The 16643-nt window shown below is 42.0% G+C and overlaps 1 protein-coding gene and 1 long non-coding RNA gene across 3 annotated transcripts in view; both read left to right on the forward strand.

The window, feature by feature from the left end:
• The first annotated feature begins 4058 nt into the window (after positions 1-4058).
• On the forward strand, positions 4059-8191 carry hlx1 (H2.0-like homeo box 1 (Drosophila)). 2 transcript variants are annotated; one of them, XM_019857906.1, is made up of 4 exons: positions 4059-4632; positions 5325-5504; positions 5581-5810; positions 7568-8191. In XM_019857906.1, exons 1-4 carry the CDS (start codon positions 4194-4196, stop codon positions 7871-7873), a joined length of 1155 nt encoding a protein of 384 aa, XP_019713465.1. In that variant the 5' UTR covers positions 4059-4193; the 3' UTR covers positions 7874-8191. The 2 variants fall into 2 exon arrangements, with proteins under 2 accessions (XP_019713465.1, XP_019713466.1); XM_019857907.1 differs by having other exon boundaries at positions 4060-4632; positions 5626-5810.
• Positions 8192-13374: 5183 nt separating this feature from the next.
• The window catches only part of LOC109508008 (uncharacterized), a 5573-nt gene continuing 2304 nt past the window's right edge, over positions 13375-16643 (forward strand). The window contains exons 1-2 of the long non-coding RNA XR_002166584.1: positions 13375-13393; positions 14782-14917. This is a non-coding gene — a long non-coding RNA (uncharacterized LOC109508008). The remainder of the gene's footprint in view (positions 13394-14781; positions 14918-16643) is intronic.

A 16643-nucleotide genomic window follows, 5' to 3' on the forward strand; every position in this document is an offset into this window, starting at 1 on the left:
CTGCAGATTAAACAAACTCTGTGCCCTCAAGAAGGAGAGGAAGGGAAGAAAAAAACCCATCCTCGGATACAAAGTTAGACTTGTCACATTCGTTCTCTTGACATTCGATTGCAGTCAACTCATTTGGTCTTTTACAGTTTGGAATGACCGCTTGTATGGGAACGTCATTCCTTGTGGAATAATTGAAGCGAAAATGAAATCACGGAGCAGAGATCGTTGCAGTTTCCTCTGCGTTTTATTGCCAAGTGCAATGCAGTCAGTCACGATCCACATGATGACGCACGTTCGGTCCGCTCCTGACATTTAACCTTGTTTAAAAAAAAAAAAAAAAAGGCCATATGAAGATCACTTGAGTTCATGTGGACTTGACAGATCTGCTTCGTGCATTCAAGGTCACTGTCCCCAAAAAAAAAAAAAAAAAAAGAAGGAAAGACAGACTACCTTGTTTTTGAATGGACTTTGGTGCCCTTCAGCTTTTTCTCCCTTTCCCTGTGTGGAGATGATGGCAGCGTGCCATACAGAAGGCCCTGCACAATGGCCCAGGTCCCATTAAATCTGCGAAAGTTCCTTCCTAAGGCAAACATTGCCAGAAATAGTAATCTTGGCTCAAGCGAGAGCCGTACAGAGGGGAGCAATAATTTTCGGCGTAATAATGGAACTCATTTGATTCTGACCAGCCTCTGATCCAGCAAGAGCTGCGGTGCCGAGCGGCTCATTCACTTTTTTTTTCTTCTGCTTCCTGAGAAAAAAAAAATAGAGCCGGTAATCAGGCCACAACAATGGGCTTCTGCATGTGAACGTCGGGTGTAGTGAGGACAGCGGCCTCGCTGTGTGCCCACGTGACGCATTGATGTTTTGACACTTCGGTTTGGACTGGGTTGTCTTTCTTAACGGCTCTGAGTACAGTGAACGGCTCCAGGCCCAGCTACAATGGGCAAACATATAGAGAGGCCATATCGTAACCTTGGTATGCAGCTTTACCCCTCCCGGATGCTTGAAACTTAGGAAAGGGCACCTTTTACTCACCGAAGAGGTCAAGGGTGCTTGCTTCAAAATGTTTATTTGTCTCTCCCGGTTGATGCCTACTTCTAAAGTTGACCCATTAAAAAAGAGAATTAAACATTGCAGTAACACACCAAAACGTTCAACGAAACAATACGGTGCCCTGACATAAGAATTTAGTTTGTTCCGCAACCACGCTCATAACTCAAGCCACTCATATCTCAAATCATCTTTCCGTATGGAAATGCCATGAAACCATTCCAGCCTCGCATTAAGACAAGCAATTTTTTAAAAAATGCTTTCAAAAGCTTGAAGCTTCTTTTTTGAAGAATTGCAAAGTAGAAAAAGACGACTCATACATTGAGCAACTGCTAAGTCGAGTCATTCGTATCTCAAGGGGGACCACTGTAATAGCAATACTCAGTCATCTTCATGCTAACATAATGCAATAGATGAGCAGCCATTTGCATTGATGCTAGTCGTTATAATGTTTCAAACCACTGTTACTAGCAGCATCATGTACAAAGAAAAATTAAAACAAACAGTGCATTTTGGACACTAAAATGTTCACCCAAACCATACAGTACCAGTGTCATCTTAATTTGGGGTGTATTTATTTGTTTTTGACACTGAGCTGCATGCAGGCAATTTTATGTGTCTCCCCCCCCAAAAAAAATGATTAGTCACTAATCTACTGGCCAGCTAACAATGCTCACATTGATTTCCGGAAAAAAAAGAAGTCAATATGTCACCTGTTGTGCAACACTGATTGTTGAAGACAGACTCAAGTGCACTTATTAAAGCAGGTAGGAGCGTATGACTCCTGCGGTAACCTGAGCTCATCTAACAGCTCCACAGAGGGAAGGCTGAGAGAAGAGGGAAATAAAGGTGAACTGGCCAGCTGGATTCCAGCACGAAAAGCCATTTTTCTTCAAGTGGACCAAAAAAAAAAAAACAAAACAAAACAAAAAGCCATTGTCGCTCAATCCTCTAATATAGCTTTTTGTAATCCTTAATGCATATACTCTAAAAAGTTATGTTTATGGAAAAAGGTACTTACAATGACATCTAGAGAGGAATAAAAAAAAAAGTGCACGAGGAAGCAGGCTGCTTGATGATAAAAACGGTCTTTATAAAAGCTCCATAAGCAAATTTCCAGACGTTGAAAAGGAAATAATCCGGATATGAAATGGCAAAGTTCAGGTATTTTATGATTCTGTAAATGTGTGATTGCAGAGACAGCGGAGTGAAATCATGACCAAAAATAAGGGACTTGACCTAATCAAACCTGAGATTCTTTTTTTTTTTTTTTTTTTTCTAAATTCAGCAAGTGCAAGCATTTTGTTCTGAAACACAACCTCCGTCATTCTAATTTTGAAAAACGTGACGTTGGATAACATTTGTTGACATTATTATCGTAGACCTTCCTATTGTTATTTAGCTGCCCAAGTGGGAGAAGTTCGATCGACGCAATAATGAAAGCATAAACACTTCTAATGAGGCCGCCTTGGAGGGGACACTTCAGGTTTTCTTCTTCTGGCTTCCCACTGCAAAGCTCATCAGCACCTGAAATAACCACATCCTCTTCCCTGGATTGTTTTGACTGCTCGGCGGAGGGCGAACGTTACATGTCATTTCTAAAATTAACCCGGAAAAAGTGTCACTCGAAAACATCATGATAGGGAGGCAGCCAGGGTCATCTGAACTTCCGGCACGGTGGACCAAGACTAATGAATGCGACCTTCGCAAACCATTGTTTCCAGAAACCGTCCCACTGGGGAGTGTTTTATTTTTCATAATAATTACTTCAATTTTATTTGTTAATTTATAGGCCACAATATAGCCAAATAAAAATTTCTAGCTGATGCGTACACTTGCTGCGCAATTAATTAATTGCACCCCTGAGCCTTTTTCCCATGACTCCCCCCCCCCCTACACACCGCCCCCCCCTGCTTGGTTGGCCAGCTCCCAGCGTGTGAATCTTGAGGGCCCTTGCGGATGAAGCGCGGCCTCAGAAGTTAATTGTGTTTTCGTTTTCGCGGGGAATAGATTTCCTCTGTTTATTATGAGCATGGGGACGGATTTGCGTCAGCGTGCAACTTGCGCGTCGAGATAAAGTTGCACAAATATTGAAAAAGGGAAGTTCTAACAGTCATTATAAAGTCGCCCCCCCCCCCATCCCTCTTCCTTATGCAGCTCCGGAAGAAATAAGGATTTCTGTTGTATCCTAAAATACTAAAGCAGCTTCTACTTTGGAGTCTAATCTAGCGGCTGTATCCGCTCATTTAACACCAATCACAGCCCATCAAAACAGGATGAGTGGGGACTCTTCTCCTCTTATGCGGAGGTGGCAAAAATACTCCTACTTAAGTAAAGTACAGACATATGTTTAAAAAAGAAATTAATCTTTTTTTTAAGTACAAAATAATTATCTACAATAGCCCTATTCCTTTTGATAACGCATAAATGACGCGGAGTGTTTTTTTATGCGTTATAAATCCAGATGTGAATCAAATCCGAAGCTCTCTTATGCTTTTTGTTTGTTTGTTTTTGCATATTTGACAAAGATGATTAAGTACACTCTTAAAACTTCTGGGTCAAAAACAATCCCATTTTGGTCAAAATAACCCAAGGAGCGGATCGGTTCAGTTTCATAGTGAAAGTAAAAAAGTTGTCTTCAAAAATACAGTAAATATTCAAATAAATATACCAGAAACTTCACTCAAGTACAGTAACGGAGTCGCCTCCACTTTCTTTGTCACCTGCACCATTTGTTCTACGGTTTCCATTTTGCGCGTGATTTGTCACGCTTTGCTCTCTGTTGAATTCAAATCCACGTTTTACGCTTGACTAATAATTATTTATTGTCAGAAAAGTCCAATTGCTCGGATAGTTAATAACAATTGGAGTGTTTAAAGTCTCTCAAAGGTAATCAATCCATCGCAGGAAACCTCTCAAGTCAGTCAACCGCGCGCGAGTGTGCGTGCGTGAATGCAAAGCGGCCTATTGGCCGAGCGCGGAACCAATCAAAAGCGCGCAAGGAACTCCAGAGCCCAGCTCTGCACTTTTGGATTTCAGAGTTGCAAGAGTGGTTCGGGTCTGACACCAACGGGTTCCAAACGCGTTCGCTTGTTTTCGCGCATGCATGCCTTTCTAGTGAGATTTCACAAGATCCAGTGCAAACCACCGGGATGTACACCGCCGGGCTCAACCCGTTTTACGCCTCCAATTTCAGCCTTTGGTCTGCCTACTGCGCCGGAGGCTTCGCGGTGGACGCCATCAAGAAGCCGTCGTTTTGCATCGCGGAGCTCCTCCAGGCCGGCGATGCGGAGAACATGCCGGGCTCCTCGGCCCTCATGGTGCACGTGGGCCAGCAGCACCGCGCGTCCTCCGGCGGCTCCCCGCTGCGTCCATCCCCGGTCGGGCCCGGGGAGGCTCACGCGTCGGTGTACGGGGCCAGGTTGAGCCCCGCGTCCCCGTACCACAGGCAAGGACTACAGCTTACCTCGGTGCCCAGGGGGGCTCTCAACTCCTCGCAGGCTCCTCCGCCTTCAAGCAAAGACCTCAAATTCGGAATTGATCGGATATTGTCGACGGACTTTGACGCAAAGGGCAGAGACAAGTTAAGAGGTGAGGACGTGTTTTGTCATGTCAAATGCAGTCGGGGAAAAAAGCAGTTGAAACGAAATTACGGCGCGCACTTTAATCAGAAGAACGGATGGACTTTTGGATTTTAACAAGGAAAATCCTGGTCAGTTTTTTTTTAATCGATAAAATCCTGCCAGCTCTAAAGGCACACATTTGTCCTTCGTTGTACATTTTTTATGGACAATATCCACTGTAAAAACACAACTTGTATTTTTTTATTTTGCCCCAAAACGGTCATTTAAGTTGGAAAACCTTTCAAATATAAATCACTGACATTTATGGCAACAATGCTGGCACAGCAAAGCAAATGACTTATTACCGATTAAGTTGGGGTTCCATAAAAAGGACAGCCGTTCTGCAAATTTTTATTTCTTTGTTGTGAAATGCAGGGAAGTCTATTTTCACAACAGCAAAACGTCAAACATTTAGTTGAATTGCCCAACTTAAAATGTTGTTCAACTTTGATCAACACATTTGGATTCAAAATATGCCTTTGAGGGAGGAACTCCATTTTCGTTTATGTTTGGGGAAACCTTAGTCACGGCGTCAGGGTCAAAGGGCAAGGGCAGCAGCAGAAAGCCTGTATCCTGAAAAGTACACTTTGGTGTCACGTCAAAGCATCAGTTTCCGGATATCGTTTTTGACTTGAGTCCATTTGTCACCCCCACAAACAGATCTCAAGTCCATCGTTAGCTCCAGCCGTCAGTCAGGCGTCCACATCCCCATTCAGCCTGCCGCCAGCCAGTACTTCTCCTCCATAGAACCCGGGATGAGCGACGCCTCCGTCATGATGAGCTCACTAGGCAGCGGCGGCAGACAATCAGGCCAGCATCAGTTTCAGGACACCTTCCCAGGTAGCCCGCGACCCGCATGCACGACGCCAAGGGACAGAAGAAAACATCTGGAATGTTTTTTTTTTCCCCCCTCCAGGCCGTTCTAGTCTGACGCCTCCGTTGTTGTCTGGTCGACCCACAGGTCCATATGCCGTCCTCACCAAGGACACGATGCCGCAGACCTACAAGAGGAAAAGGTCGTGGTCCAGGGCGGTCTTCTCCAACCTGCAGAGAAAAGGCTTGGAGAAAAGGTTCGAGATCCAGAAGTACGTCACCAAGCCGGACAGAAAACAGCTGGCGGCGATGCTCGGATTGACAGACGCTCAGGTAAAAGTTCAGCTGTGTCGTCATCAAATAGTAAACGGTTTGCTTTGTTAGTACTGCACATGCAGATAATAACCGATGACGTTTTGGTGAAAAGCTAGCTCACAGTGCCTATTCCTATTTTGATTTTTATTTCAAACTTGCATGCATCTTTCTGATGAAATGCAGGAAGTGGATGTGGATAAAGGTGTACAGTTTGGCGCTGAGCCCGAGCATTGTTTTGTTTGGCCTTGGCCGAGGTTTGCATGTGCTCTGCGGCTTGCAATTCTTGTTGTTTTGAATTTGGCCTGCGCATTTTACCTCCAATGGCAGGCCTCAAACGGCATTCAGTTGACCTGCATTTAAATGAATACTCCGAATTAACAGCAGGAGTTTCAATCTACGTCATCATGATGTCATTCAAATGTCTGTATTTGAGTGCAGCCCCTTTGAAAGGATGCAAAACTGTCACACAGCCTTCAAAATGAGATTAACATGCAAATATTTTTTTTAATGGCTGTAAGAAGCTCCTATCCTATTTCCCCTTTGAAAGGATGCAAAACTGTCACACAGACTTCAAAATGAGATAAACATGCAAACATTTTTTTTTAATGGCTGTAAGAAGCTCCTATCCTATTGTGAGCCATATACATTTATCGGCCTATTTGATATTGTGTATTGATACACATTCGATTAAAAAAAAGAAATATGGTAAAACAGTCATAAAAGAGGAAAATAATCACATTTCTTGAATAAATATGATTTTTTTTCCTGTAAACAATACGGAAGAAAACACCATTTCTGAACAGGAACTTAAATGGTGTGTTTAATTAATCTCACATTCCAACCACAAAACAATTGTAATACAGTAAAGTAACCATAAAACACATACAAACAAGGCAAAAAATGAGAAGAATTCTACAGAAGAGATGGATGAAAGGACTGATTCATTCATAGATTTTTTTTACTACAAGCTTGTAACCCATTTTTGAGGAAGTTTTATATTTCATAAAACACACACAAAACTGACCAAACTGGGAAAAAAACGTGATTTAAAGATTTTTTTTCGTTTTGACAGAAGTTGCCATCTCTTTTTTATATCGTTTTGAGGAATTAAAGTGCATTTGATAAAAACACATTGCTCAATATAACTAAAGTAATAAAAATACAGAGAAGGCAAGACGTTTCATTGTGCGTTATTTTTTTTCATCATCCTTTTGTGTATTGTTATTGCCACAAAACTGACCAAATTGGAAAAAAAACGTGATTTAAAGATTTTTTTTCCTGTTTTCACAGAAGCCGTCATCTCTTTTTTTATATCGCTTTGAGGAAATAAAGTGCATTTGATAAAAACACATTGCTCAATATAACTAAAGTAATAAAAATACAGAGAAGGAAAGACGTTACATTGTGCATTATTTTTTTCATCATCCTTTTGTGTATTGTTATTGCCATGTGTTGAAAGGACTCCAAAGAAAATGAACAAATGAAATTGGTCAATTAGATGAAATCTTTTGAATAATTAAAAAAACGCGTGTCCCGTTTTTGATCAATAATTCAAATGGATTTAATAAAACACTCTGTGACACACAGCAATCATTTGGCCTTTAAATAATCATAAAACGATTGCCACGATGTTTACAAATATAATTCACGTGTTTGTGAAAACAACGGCAAACTCGGAGAATTAAAGAGCATTTTAAAATGTCATTTGTATTCCTAATGTTGTGTTCAATAAAACGATCGCGTGTAACGACGCGCGTGTGCGTGCGTCCCCGCAGGTGAAAGTTTGGTTCCAGAACCGGCGCATGAAATGGCGACACTCCAAAGAAGCCCAAGCCCAGAAGGACAAGGACAAGGAGCAGTCGGACGCAGACGGGACGCCCGAGTCGGGCAGGGACCCCAAAGAGACTGCCGAGTCCGAGTGCGAGAGCGACGTTGAACGCAGCGAGTGCGAGTCCGACGACGCTCCCGAGGAGGACAAGAGCGACGCCGCGCACCATTTGGATCTATGTGAGCACAACAAAACCAGCGTGATCATGGAGGCGACCCACTCGGACTCGGTTTCTTCTTCGTCTTCCCCTTAGCTTCTAATGTGAAGCTTTTGCGGTTGGCGGATTCCGATCCGCATCCATTCACTTCCTGGAGCGAAGTGATTTCATCATGACGGACACCATCAAGCAAGCTTCCCTTGAAAAGACGTTTTGATTTCATTCGACTTCAGCTTGCATGATGCTTTCAAACAAATCGAATACGTTGTAAATGTTACAGCGCTCTTTCACGTGGAGAAAATGAAATCTCGGAACACGCACACTGTACATGCCTTTTTTTGTGTGTGTCGTGCTATTTTGTTAATATAAGTTGCACTGAAAATATTGTAAATAAAAGTTGTTTTTTTTCCTCACCGTTGGTGCGGGCTTTTCTGATTGATCTGATTCCTATTTCCAATTTGATTGTTTCTGTCCTTCTTGTTCTCATATAAGGCTTAAAAAAACTCCCCCAGAACTAAAGTGGCTCACGCGCGTGTTTCCAAACGAGCAGGTAATCATTTGCACATCTTATTACTGTGACTAAAGTATTCCGATGAGCATTCTTATTCAGTAAACGTAAATTACATTACCGCGTGTGCGGCAAATTAAATACGTCAGTCTACTTGGAATGAGGGCGGAAAAAAATATCAAATAAATGAACCGTTATTATTTTTGAAAAGTGTCGAACATTAGCATGTGGTTCACTGCCTTTCGTTCCTTTCAGTAAAATGCGAGTGCAAATTTGACCTCCTCCAAATAATACTGCTCTTGTAGAAGAGCGAGTGAGAGAGAGAGAATCCGCGAATTTATAGTTTGTATACGTTCAACGGCTCCAGATAGCAGCCGTGACCTCAATGAATATATTTTATTTATCCAGACCCATGCAGTTACAAGCCTCCATTCCAGCTCGTCCATTTATAGTGCTGTTCGCACGCCACGCAGCCTCTCACAATAATCTAAGTGGCAAAATAGAAATTCCCTTTCATCACAGCTTTTGCATTTCAAATTTACAGAAATAAAAAAAAAAAATCTGCTGCAATAAGAGCCGCAAATTTGTTGGAACATCCTCTCTGTCAATTTCACCTGTGAGACTGATTTCCATTTCAAGCTTTCAACTAGCTCCCTTTTCCACCCCAACTTCAATGTAAAAGTTCAGAATAGTTAATCTGTTTTCAAACGATGAAAACTAATTCTTGGGATATTTTTGAATTTTTGGGAGCAACAAGTGGAAAGAACATGTGCAATCCTGCCCCAAAAATATAGACGGATTATTATGCGTTAGTCTCATCATCCACAATGTACAGATTGTGAATATGAAATGATATTGAAAAACCTATGTTGCAGTGTGGTTTTCAAAATAACATCAAACAACGGCGGGCCAAGCCAAACAACCTCAGCTACACTGATGGGTCCTTCATGCAGTGTGACTCAAAATTTAGTCGCGTTTAAAATTTCCTTTGATAAGTACAAAATAGACATTGTCGCGACAATAAACATATTAAATAAAGTTTTAGTTTTCACAAATGTTTGAAATTTCATATTCTGTTATTATGCATATCCACACATTTTATATATATATATATATATATATATATATATATATATATACACATATATATATATATATATACACACACACATTCATATGTACTTATGCACACACACTCATCCTAAAATGCACCATATACAGTTTCTAACAGACCTTATTTTCTGTCATCACCTCTGTAAAAGCTAAGTTATGGAAAAAAACACGATAGTGTGTAGCGTGACGATGTTGGCTAAAAGCAGCAGCATCAATAGTGAGTGACCCCCCAACCCGGACAACCACAAACTTTCACTACCACAGGGTCCACTTTCCGCTCCACTGGAAAAAAAAAAAAAAAAAAAAAGAGGACACAGACCCCCAGGAGGGAGGCAGTTTTTCCCTTTCGCATCTTGAATTTCACTTTTCCTCTCCGAGCTGCAGCATATCGTCTTTTTTTGTTTCGCTGTCGACTCGGTGCTCTCCTGTACAGTATTAGAAGCGATCAGAGATGTGTCGTGCGATGCTTGTGAAGTTTGGTCATAATCTTTGCACTTCAATTGTGCTCCATGAAAAATAGTGTCGTATAAGCCGGAATACATCCGAGGACATCTATATGTAAGACGTCTGGGTGGGTTGAGGCTGTACTTATCCGCAAAAAGCAATAAATTACAGGAGTATTTGCAAATGTACTATAACAATAACAACCCAAACGCTTAACATAATAGTGTGAGGCCTTGATTTGTGAACTGTCTTAAGAACTTTTATGAGCAGGACAGGAGAAAGTCCATCTGGTGAGTATTTAATGTCAGTCTTTCAGCCGCCATTAAAAGCTGTCCCATACGTCCCTCTTGGCAAGGAGGACAGGGCAAGCCGTAAAGCAGACCAGCTTTGCAGATTCACCAATATTTGACACTTGGGGCTGAAAAAAAAAAAGGAGCAAAGTGTAAAAACAAATGACCTCTAGTGAAGTAAAAATGGGGGAGGTTTCTGTCTCGGCGAGGGTATTAACGTGAGTAAAAGCTGAAGCGTCTCCGGCACTTCAGGGCTTTATCTGCATGAGAACTTGCTTGATAGGCTGATGGAGACATTTTTGTCGCCGTTAAGTGTCTGAGGATGACTTAAAGTGTCGAGGAGGGTAGACCGCGGCATAAGTGAGCAATTGTTTGAACAATGCAGGTGATAAATGGAAAAGTTAAGAGGCGACGCAGGTTGGAAGCAAACATTTTGCACGTGTCGAAAGACCCTGTCAGATGAATTCGGAGATTTGTTTCTAAATAAATCGGACGTGTTTGAGGGTTGTGACAAAAAATAATAATAATAATAAAAAAAAAAAATGTGTGCAGAGTTGGGCGTGGCAAAAACAGGGCGCAGTGACTAACCTCGTACCACCTTGAGTTGTTCCTCTCCCACTCTTGACGAACTTGAGTGCTTTCATTTGCATCATTGGTTGTCCGGCACACACACACACACACACACACACACACACACACACACACACACACACACACACACACACACACACACACACACACACACACACACACACACACAACAATCACTTAGCTAGCAGGCTATGGCCCGAAAATACATCTTCATTTTGAATAGTGTGCCTCATCGTCTGCCGTGAGTTGATCGTACTAATGACATTTATCAGACACTAACACCAGTAATGCTGTCATGTAATGCTATGAATATCGACACTGCAGCTCTGCTTACCTTTTGTTTTTGACATATTAGTCTTTCATGGCATTGTACTTTACTTTGTTGGCAACTTTCTGGCAATTTCTTTCAGAAACATAATTTCAGGTAACTTTTACTCCATGATATTTCCTAAATGTCCAATAATGAAGTACATTTAATTTTAGAAAATCTTAAAGTACAACAAATGTTAGATACTTGAAGACTTGAACTCAAGTAAAATTCCACCAGGTGATTTTAACTTCCAGCTCAGTTCTTTTACTTCTACGCAAGTATCACTTTTGGGTACTTGACTATCAAAGTGGATCATGACAAAACGTTGCCCAGCCTAGCTGGGGTATGACTAATAATATATGACGATATATGACGATACGAGCACATTTTTCTTGCATTATGGAGATAGTTGCCTGTCAAAGAAACATTCAAATCAAGTACAAAGCATGAGGTCATTTCATAATATTTTAAAATTTCACGACATTAATGGACGTGTAAAGGGCTCGGCAGCAAGCAGATGTGTCACTTTCGGGATCATGTGTACTATATTTTATCGCCAAATGTCTTCGTCATCGATGGAGCATTTTATTTATTCACGGCAGCCAGCAGGGCTGAACGTGGACGCTCTGGAAAGCGACTTCTTTTCCTTCCGAGGTATGTTTGTTCCATCAAACGTTGATTTATGACTTCAACTGTCTAAAATGAGCCCTCAATCATCCGCACGAGGGATGACTTCCTCCAGAGAGCCACAAAATATCATCACATGGTCAGAACCTTTAATTTGCTATCAGGCCAAGAGGTTTCCAGTCACCCCGTTGCATTTATATCCATTTCACCAGAGGAACCCATCTCCAGCTTTTCTAGACTTACCCTAATCACTTACTAAAATACTCCTTATGCGTTAGCATAGTTAATTCAAAATTTGACTCACAAGCATGTCTTAGTGAACAATGTACCGCTGCAAGCATGGTCCCTGGCGCAGAAAGACGCGCCTCTCGTGCAAAAACTGTCACCACGTTTGCGAATGGCCACATTATTGAGTGCTTTTTTAACATGGCTGCAGTTGCCAAGCATCTTGGCGATGCTTTCAACAACAACAACAAAAAAAAAGAAGTGAGGAGTGGAAAAAAAAATGCATCTCAAGTTAAATTTAAAGATGTGTTGCTCTTGGAAGGCCGGCTGCACTGCCATAAACCAAGGGAGACATTTTCATGCTCCACATTTTTCATGGTTTCTCTCCGAGTTTCCTCCCTTCCTCTCTCCCCGCTCCGCCTTGGCTCGATACTCATCGAACTGCTGCTGCACCGGCTGCCGAGGCCCGGCCAGCGACGCGCAGTGGGGCGCTGCGGGGTGGCCGGCTCCAGATGCTTCTGGTTTTCCTTGGATGGCTCTCACAGGGGGAGAATCCCTCGGAGAACCCGCCACCTGGACGGCACTACTTAAGCGCTCTTTCAGCACACTTCTCAAATATTGCACGGCCTACACATACACACACAAGCACTCGGTGGATGGCCAGCAGCGATCAGTTATACGCTACAAGTCGTCTGACCTACCGCCCTGTGTTTTAATGTGGCGTGCATGAAGGGACCGTTTTATTGCTGCCTGCAGACTATTGACTTACGCCAACTCTGTGGTAAAGGTTATAATTTGTGGATTGGTTTGGTATTAATTAGGGCTGCCCGCCCTTTTCCATTGAGGCCAACATTTACTGAGTGATGAACATACAGAGAGGGGGATTATGGCCGCCCTCTGGCTGCCCACAGAGAAGCAAACACAAAAGAGAGAATGTAAAAAAAGCTCTTTAATTTTCACATGACCTGTCATCAACAGCACATTTTCACTCTGCTTGCGAACTGGTAGACTGCCTGCAGCGTGATCTGCTGTCCACATGTTCAAAGTATTTTTTTTTTTTTAAAGAAATTTTTCCAACTCAATTACTTTTTCAAGACAGCTCTGTCCACATGAGAACACATTTGCAGGCTGAAAAGAGCATGCCAAAGCAACAGGAGGTGCTAAAAACCCCAACTCGGAAGGCGATTTTTGTGAAGAAAGTAATTTCTGGAAAAGGCAAAAAGAAAATGGCCAATTCAAAGAGATCACGTGAATGGGAAGTGGAGTTACTCATGTAAAAAAAAAAATAAATAAAAATAACCAGTGGTGGACTGTGTATTTGGTACCTATTTAGAATAATTCCATCCACTCAGCGTTTGTTTGTTTACCTGTATTTTATTCTCAAAACGTAGTCAATTATCGCAATGCATTATGGGTAGCAGACGTCGCATTCACTCAGAGTTGACTCGCTGTAGAAAGCCTGACTGTCGTCATTTTAACTGGTCCTGCTGCCTTCGGAAGCAATGGCTGTAAGTTTAATTGTGCTTAGAAGTATTTTGACCCCTGTTTCGGAGATAGCTTTTGTTAAGTGTTATCTCCAAAACTTGCTAGCTCCGGGCACTAAATTAGTGCTAACGATGCAATTAGCATACGAAAAGATCGCGATAATGCTTTGTTTACCTTTGTCACATTTAAAGCGGCATTTATGCCTGTTGTTTACCACCAGACAATTTGTGGTGTATTTATTTGTTTACCAGAAGCTAATGCATGTTCTAAAATTGTTCATTCCGGTTTCACTTAACATTTTCATTGAGTTGATGTCACAGTTGTTCAGTGTAAGCGGTCAACCGACCGTAATAACGGAGCAAGACGCTCAATTCTCTGGCTGATGAGGAATGAGTTGGGCTTGCATTTGAACTGCGTTAACATACCCGTAGTGATAACAGCGCACAATCTGATGGGTGATGCAACTGCCGTCACCTGCTTGAAGACAAAGGTCAAGACCGCGATGAGCTTAATTTGAGGTTTCCATATTTCCCCTTTTTGGTGCTTATCATGGCTCACAGACGCTTGCTAAAACTGAACACTAAACAACACATTGAGAAAAAATGTGCTGTGTGTCAGACAACTATTTTTTTTCGTTTGTTCATTCAGTGCGCGATTTCTCTTTTTAAAAAAAAACTACTTTGTGTCCTCGCGGTAAAGAATTCTGGCTCAAGCTTTTTAACCATGATTAACATATAGTCCAATCATTAGTTAGACTTTTCATTGTGTAAGTCATTAATTTTCTACTTGGTGTGTGCTCATTTGCTCTTTGGGGTTACAGGTGAGCGAGAATTAAAGATACCCTGGACTTTGCTGTTGACCAGAAGAAAAATTGCAATATTTTGTTCCAAATTCTTAATAGGGTGTGAGGATAGGAATTTGCGCGCTAAAGATGCTCAAGCACGACCTTCAGGTAAAGTTCCTCTATATATTTTTTCATCTTTAAGTGATGCATTATTTTCATTGTTTGATATTTTACAAGCTGTTATTAAAGTCGCGGTTGTTTCCTTGACCTGCTGTATTTGGACCACCCTGAGGACCACGAGTACAATCAAGCACGTCACTTGGGTCATTGCTCATGAGCCCCCGTCCCCCCCTGCCCCCAGTATCTGATGGTGCCCCCAACTGCCCCCCCCTACTTTTAGGGGGGGTTTATCAGCCTTTGTGTTATTGTATTCAACCTGGCCACTCTCCACTATGTAGCCTGTGCATGGTGTCAACACCCTAAAGAACACGCACCACAGACTGATCCTGACAAATTATCAGGGAATTCTTCTTCACGGCTCTGCTTGTTAGGGGAGGAGAGGGCAAGAGCTGGAAAATAAATAACACGTCACTTGGGTTTGTCTTGTTCTTGTTCCAAAATAAACAGAGCCAGGCGCAGGGAACTCCGAGAGGCCTTGCAAAGCAACCGCCGCGTATTTCTACAGTTCCTTAGATCAAACACAATGGGGACTGCCAGAGTGCCGTGCGGCCGTCACCACAGCAACCGAGCGGCGAGTGAACAGGTGATTTAGAAAAACTGCTTCTCACTTTCACATCCTTAAATTCAACTTCCTTTTAAACAGATTTAGTCGACAGTTTCAGACGCGGACGGGAGATCATAATTACCGTCCTTATTTGCATCGGCGTGGTTACGCCGAGACCATAATGGTAGCGCTTGGGATTTGCCGTGTCTGTAAAAAGGCCTGCTGTGCAGAAAATGTCTGAGAGCTCTGTAAGCGACATGTGCAAGGGGTGAGAGTTCAGGTCTCACTGGGGTTTGTTTAGGAATACATGACACTGCACAGCTGGACTATCATCCATGCATATTTGACTATTAAACTTTACAGAGCGTCCACACAGCCAGCTGCTTTATCCGAGGAAATGAAGTTATTCCCACTAGTGTTGGGAACCGGTCCACTTATTCTACTGCAAGGAATATCTAGTCAGTTGGTGCTTTAATGCGCACAGGCTGTTGCACTTTATGACAGTGTTTAATGCGCAGGCCATCCGAAGCATGCTCAGCTGTTTATGGTACCGTTTTTAAATAAGGCGTTAATCCACTGGACTGTAAACACCTGTAAAAATCACCTGTAGCAACACAGAGGCTTGAAAAAATATATTGATTCATAAAACAAAGATGTCTGTGTAGATTCTCAGTCATCCAGGGCATCGGAGCGCATACATTCTTCCTTGTTGAAGTCATTTCACCTTTAATCCAAACACCCACCGGCAGGGGCAGATTTAATCATTTGAGGATCCTGTTGGGCATTTTTCATTATAGTTCGTTTTTATTTCGGTTTGCCATTTTTTTATTTTAATTTGGGGAGTTTAAATTTGTTCTTAGAGTGGGTTTGGTAGTTATTATTAGCCTTGATGATTAGTTTTAGTTTTTCAATCAATGGAATATTTGTAGAATGCAAAATTTAAAAAAAAAGTCACTGTGTATTGTGTACTAAAGTAAACTACGATTACCAAACGACCGCTGTATATATAGTTATCTTTGGTTAGTTTTATAAACCTAAGATGTAGTTTCAGTTAGTTATTGTTTTTTAAAAGCTCTCCCGTTTCGATTTTATATTTCATGAATGAAAATACGGTTTTCATTTTCCTTTTAGTTAATTTTGTTCTCTATAATACCCTTGGCTACCCCACATGTATAATGTGCGTTACAGTTAAATGTGCTCCCTGCATTTAACCACTCTAGATTGTTGATGAGCACCCTTGTGAGTGAAGCTGACCAAAAACTTAACCTTAAATTTGTTGTAGTAGTGGAAGGAAATTGAAATAACCCACAAAGGCCTTCGGAGAACATGCAAAATTCACACAGAAAGGGCCCCAAAGTGAGGGAGTAAGACTCGCCTGCACTCAAATCAGGGATACAAACATTTTTCTACTATGCAACCAGCAAGTTATCCCGCCTCGTCCTTTCCTTGCTCTCTTCTGACACTCAGTTGACCTCGCAGCTCATGGTGTTCATCACCATCTGGAGGTGACAACTTGCAAACTCCAATCCCCACACTTTTCCTTGCATTAAATCCCCTTAACATGCAAAGTATCAATTTTGCAATGTTTCCCTTGATACCACCTCAGAAATTGAGATGTTAAGGCGACCCTGTCAGAGGAACGGCTCCAGCAAACGCAATCGTTCCAATTGCCACTTCAGGTTATTTATTTGCATGTTTTTTTTCCTTCCTTTCGTTCATATGAATGCCTTTCATCCATCACTCCTCGACCCCCCCCCCCGCCCCC

Source organism: Hippocampus comes, unplaced genomic scaffold (assembly GCF_001891065.2).
Source record: "Hippocampus comes isolate QL1 unplaced genomic scaffold, H_comes_QL1_v1.1 scaffold154, whole genome shotgun sequence".
In the NCBI taxonomy this organism is placed as follows: Eukaryota; Metazoa; Chordata; class Actinopteri; order Syngnathiformes; family Syngnathidae; genus Hippocampus; species Hippocampus comes.

Excerpts from the sequence above, each read along its gene's own strand:
- hlx1 (XM_019857906.1), top strand. The coding sequence starts at position 4,194 with ATGTACACCGCCGGGCTCAACCCGTTTTACGCCTCCAATTTCAGCCTT. Across the intron at positions 5,505-5,580 it reads GTTTCAGGACACCTTCCCAG|GCCGTTCTAGTCTGACGCCT; the intron begins GTAGCCCGCGAC and ends TCCCCCCTCCAG. Across the intron at positions 5,811-7,567 it reads TCGGATTGACAGACGCTCAG|GTGAAAGTTTGGTTCCAGAA; the intron begins GTAAAAGTTCAG and ends GCGTCCCCGCAG.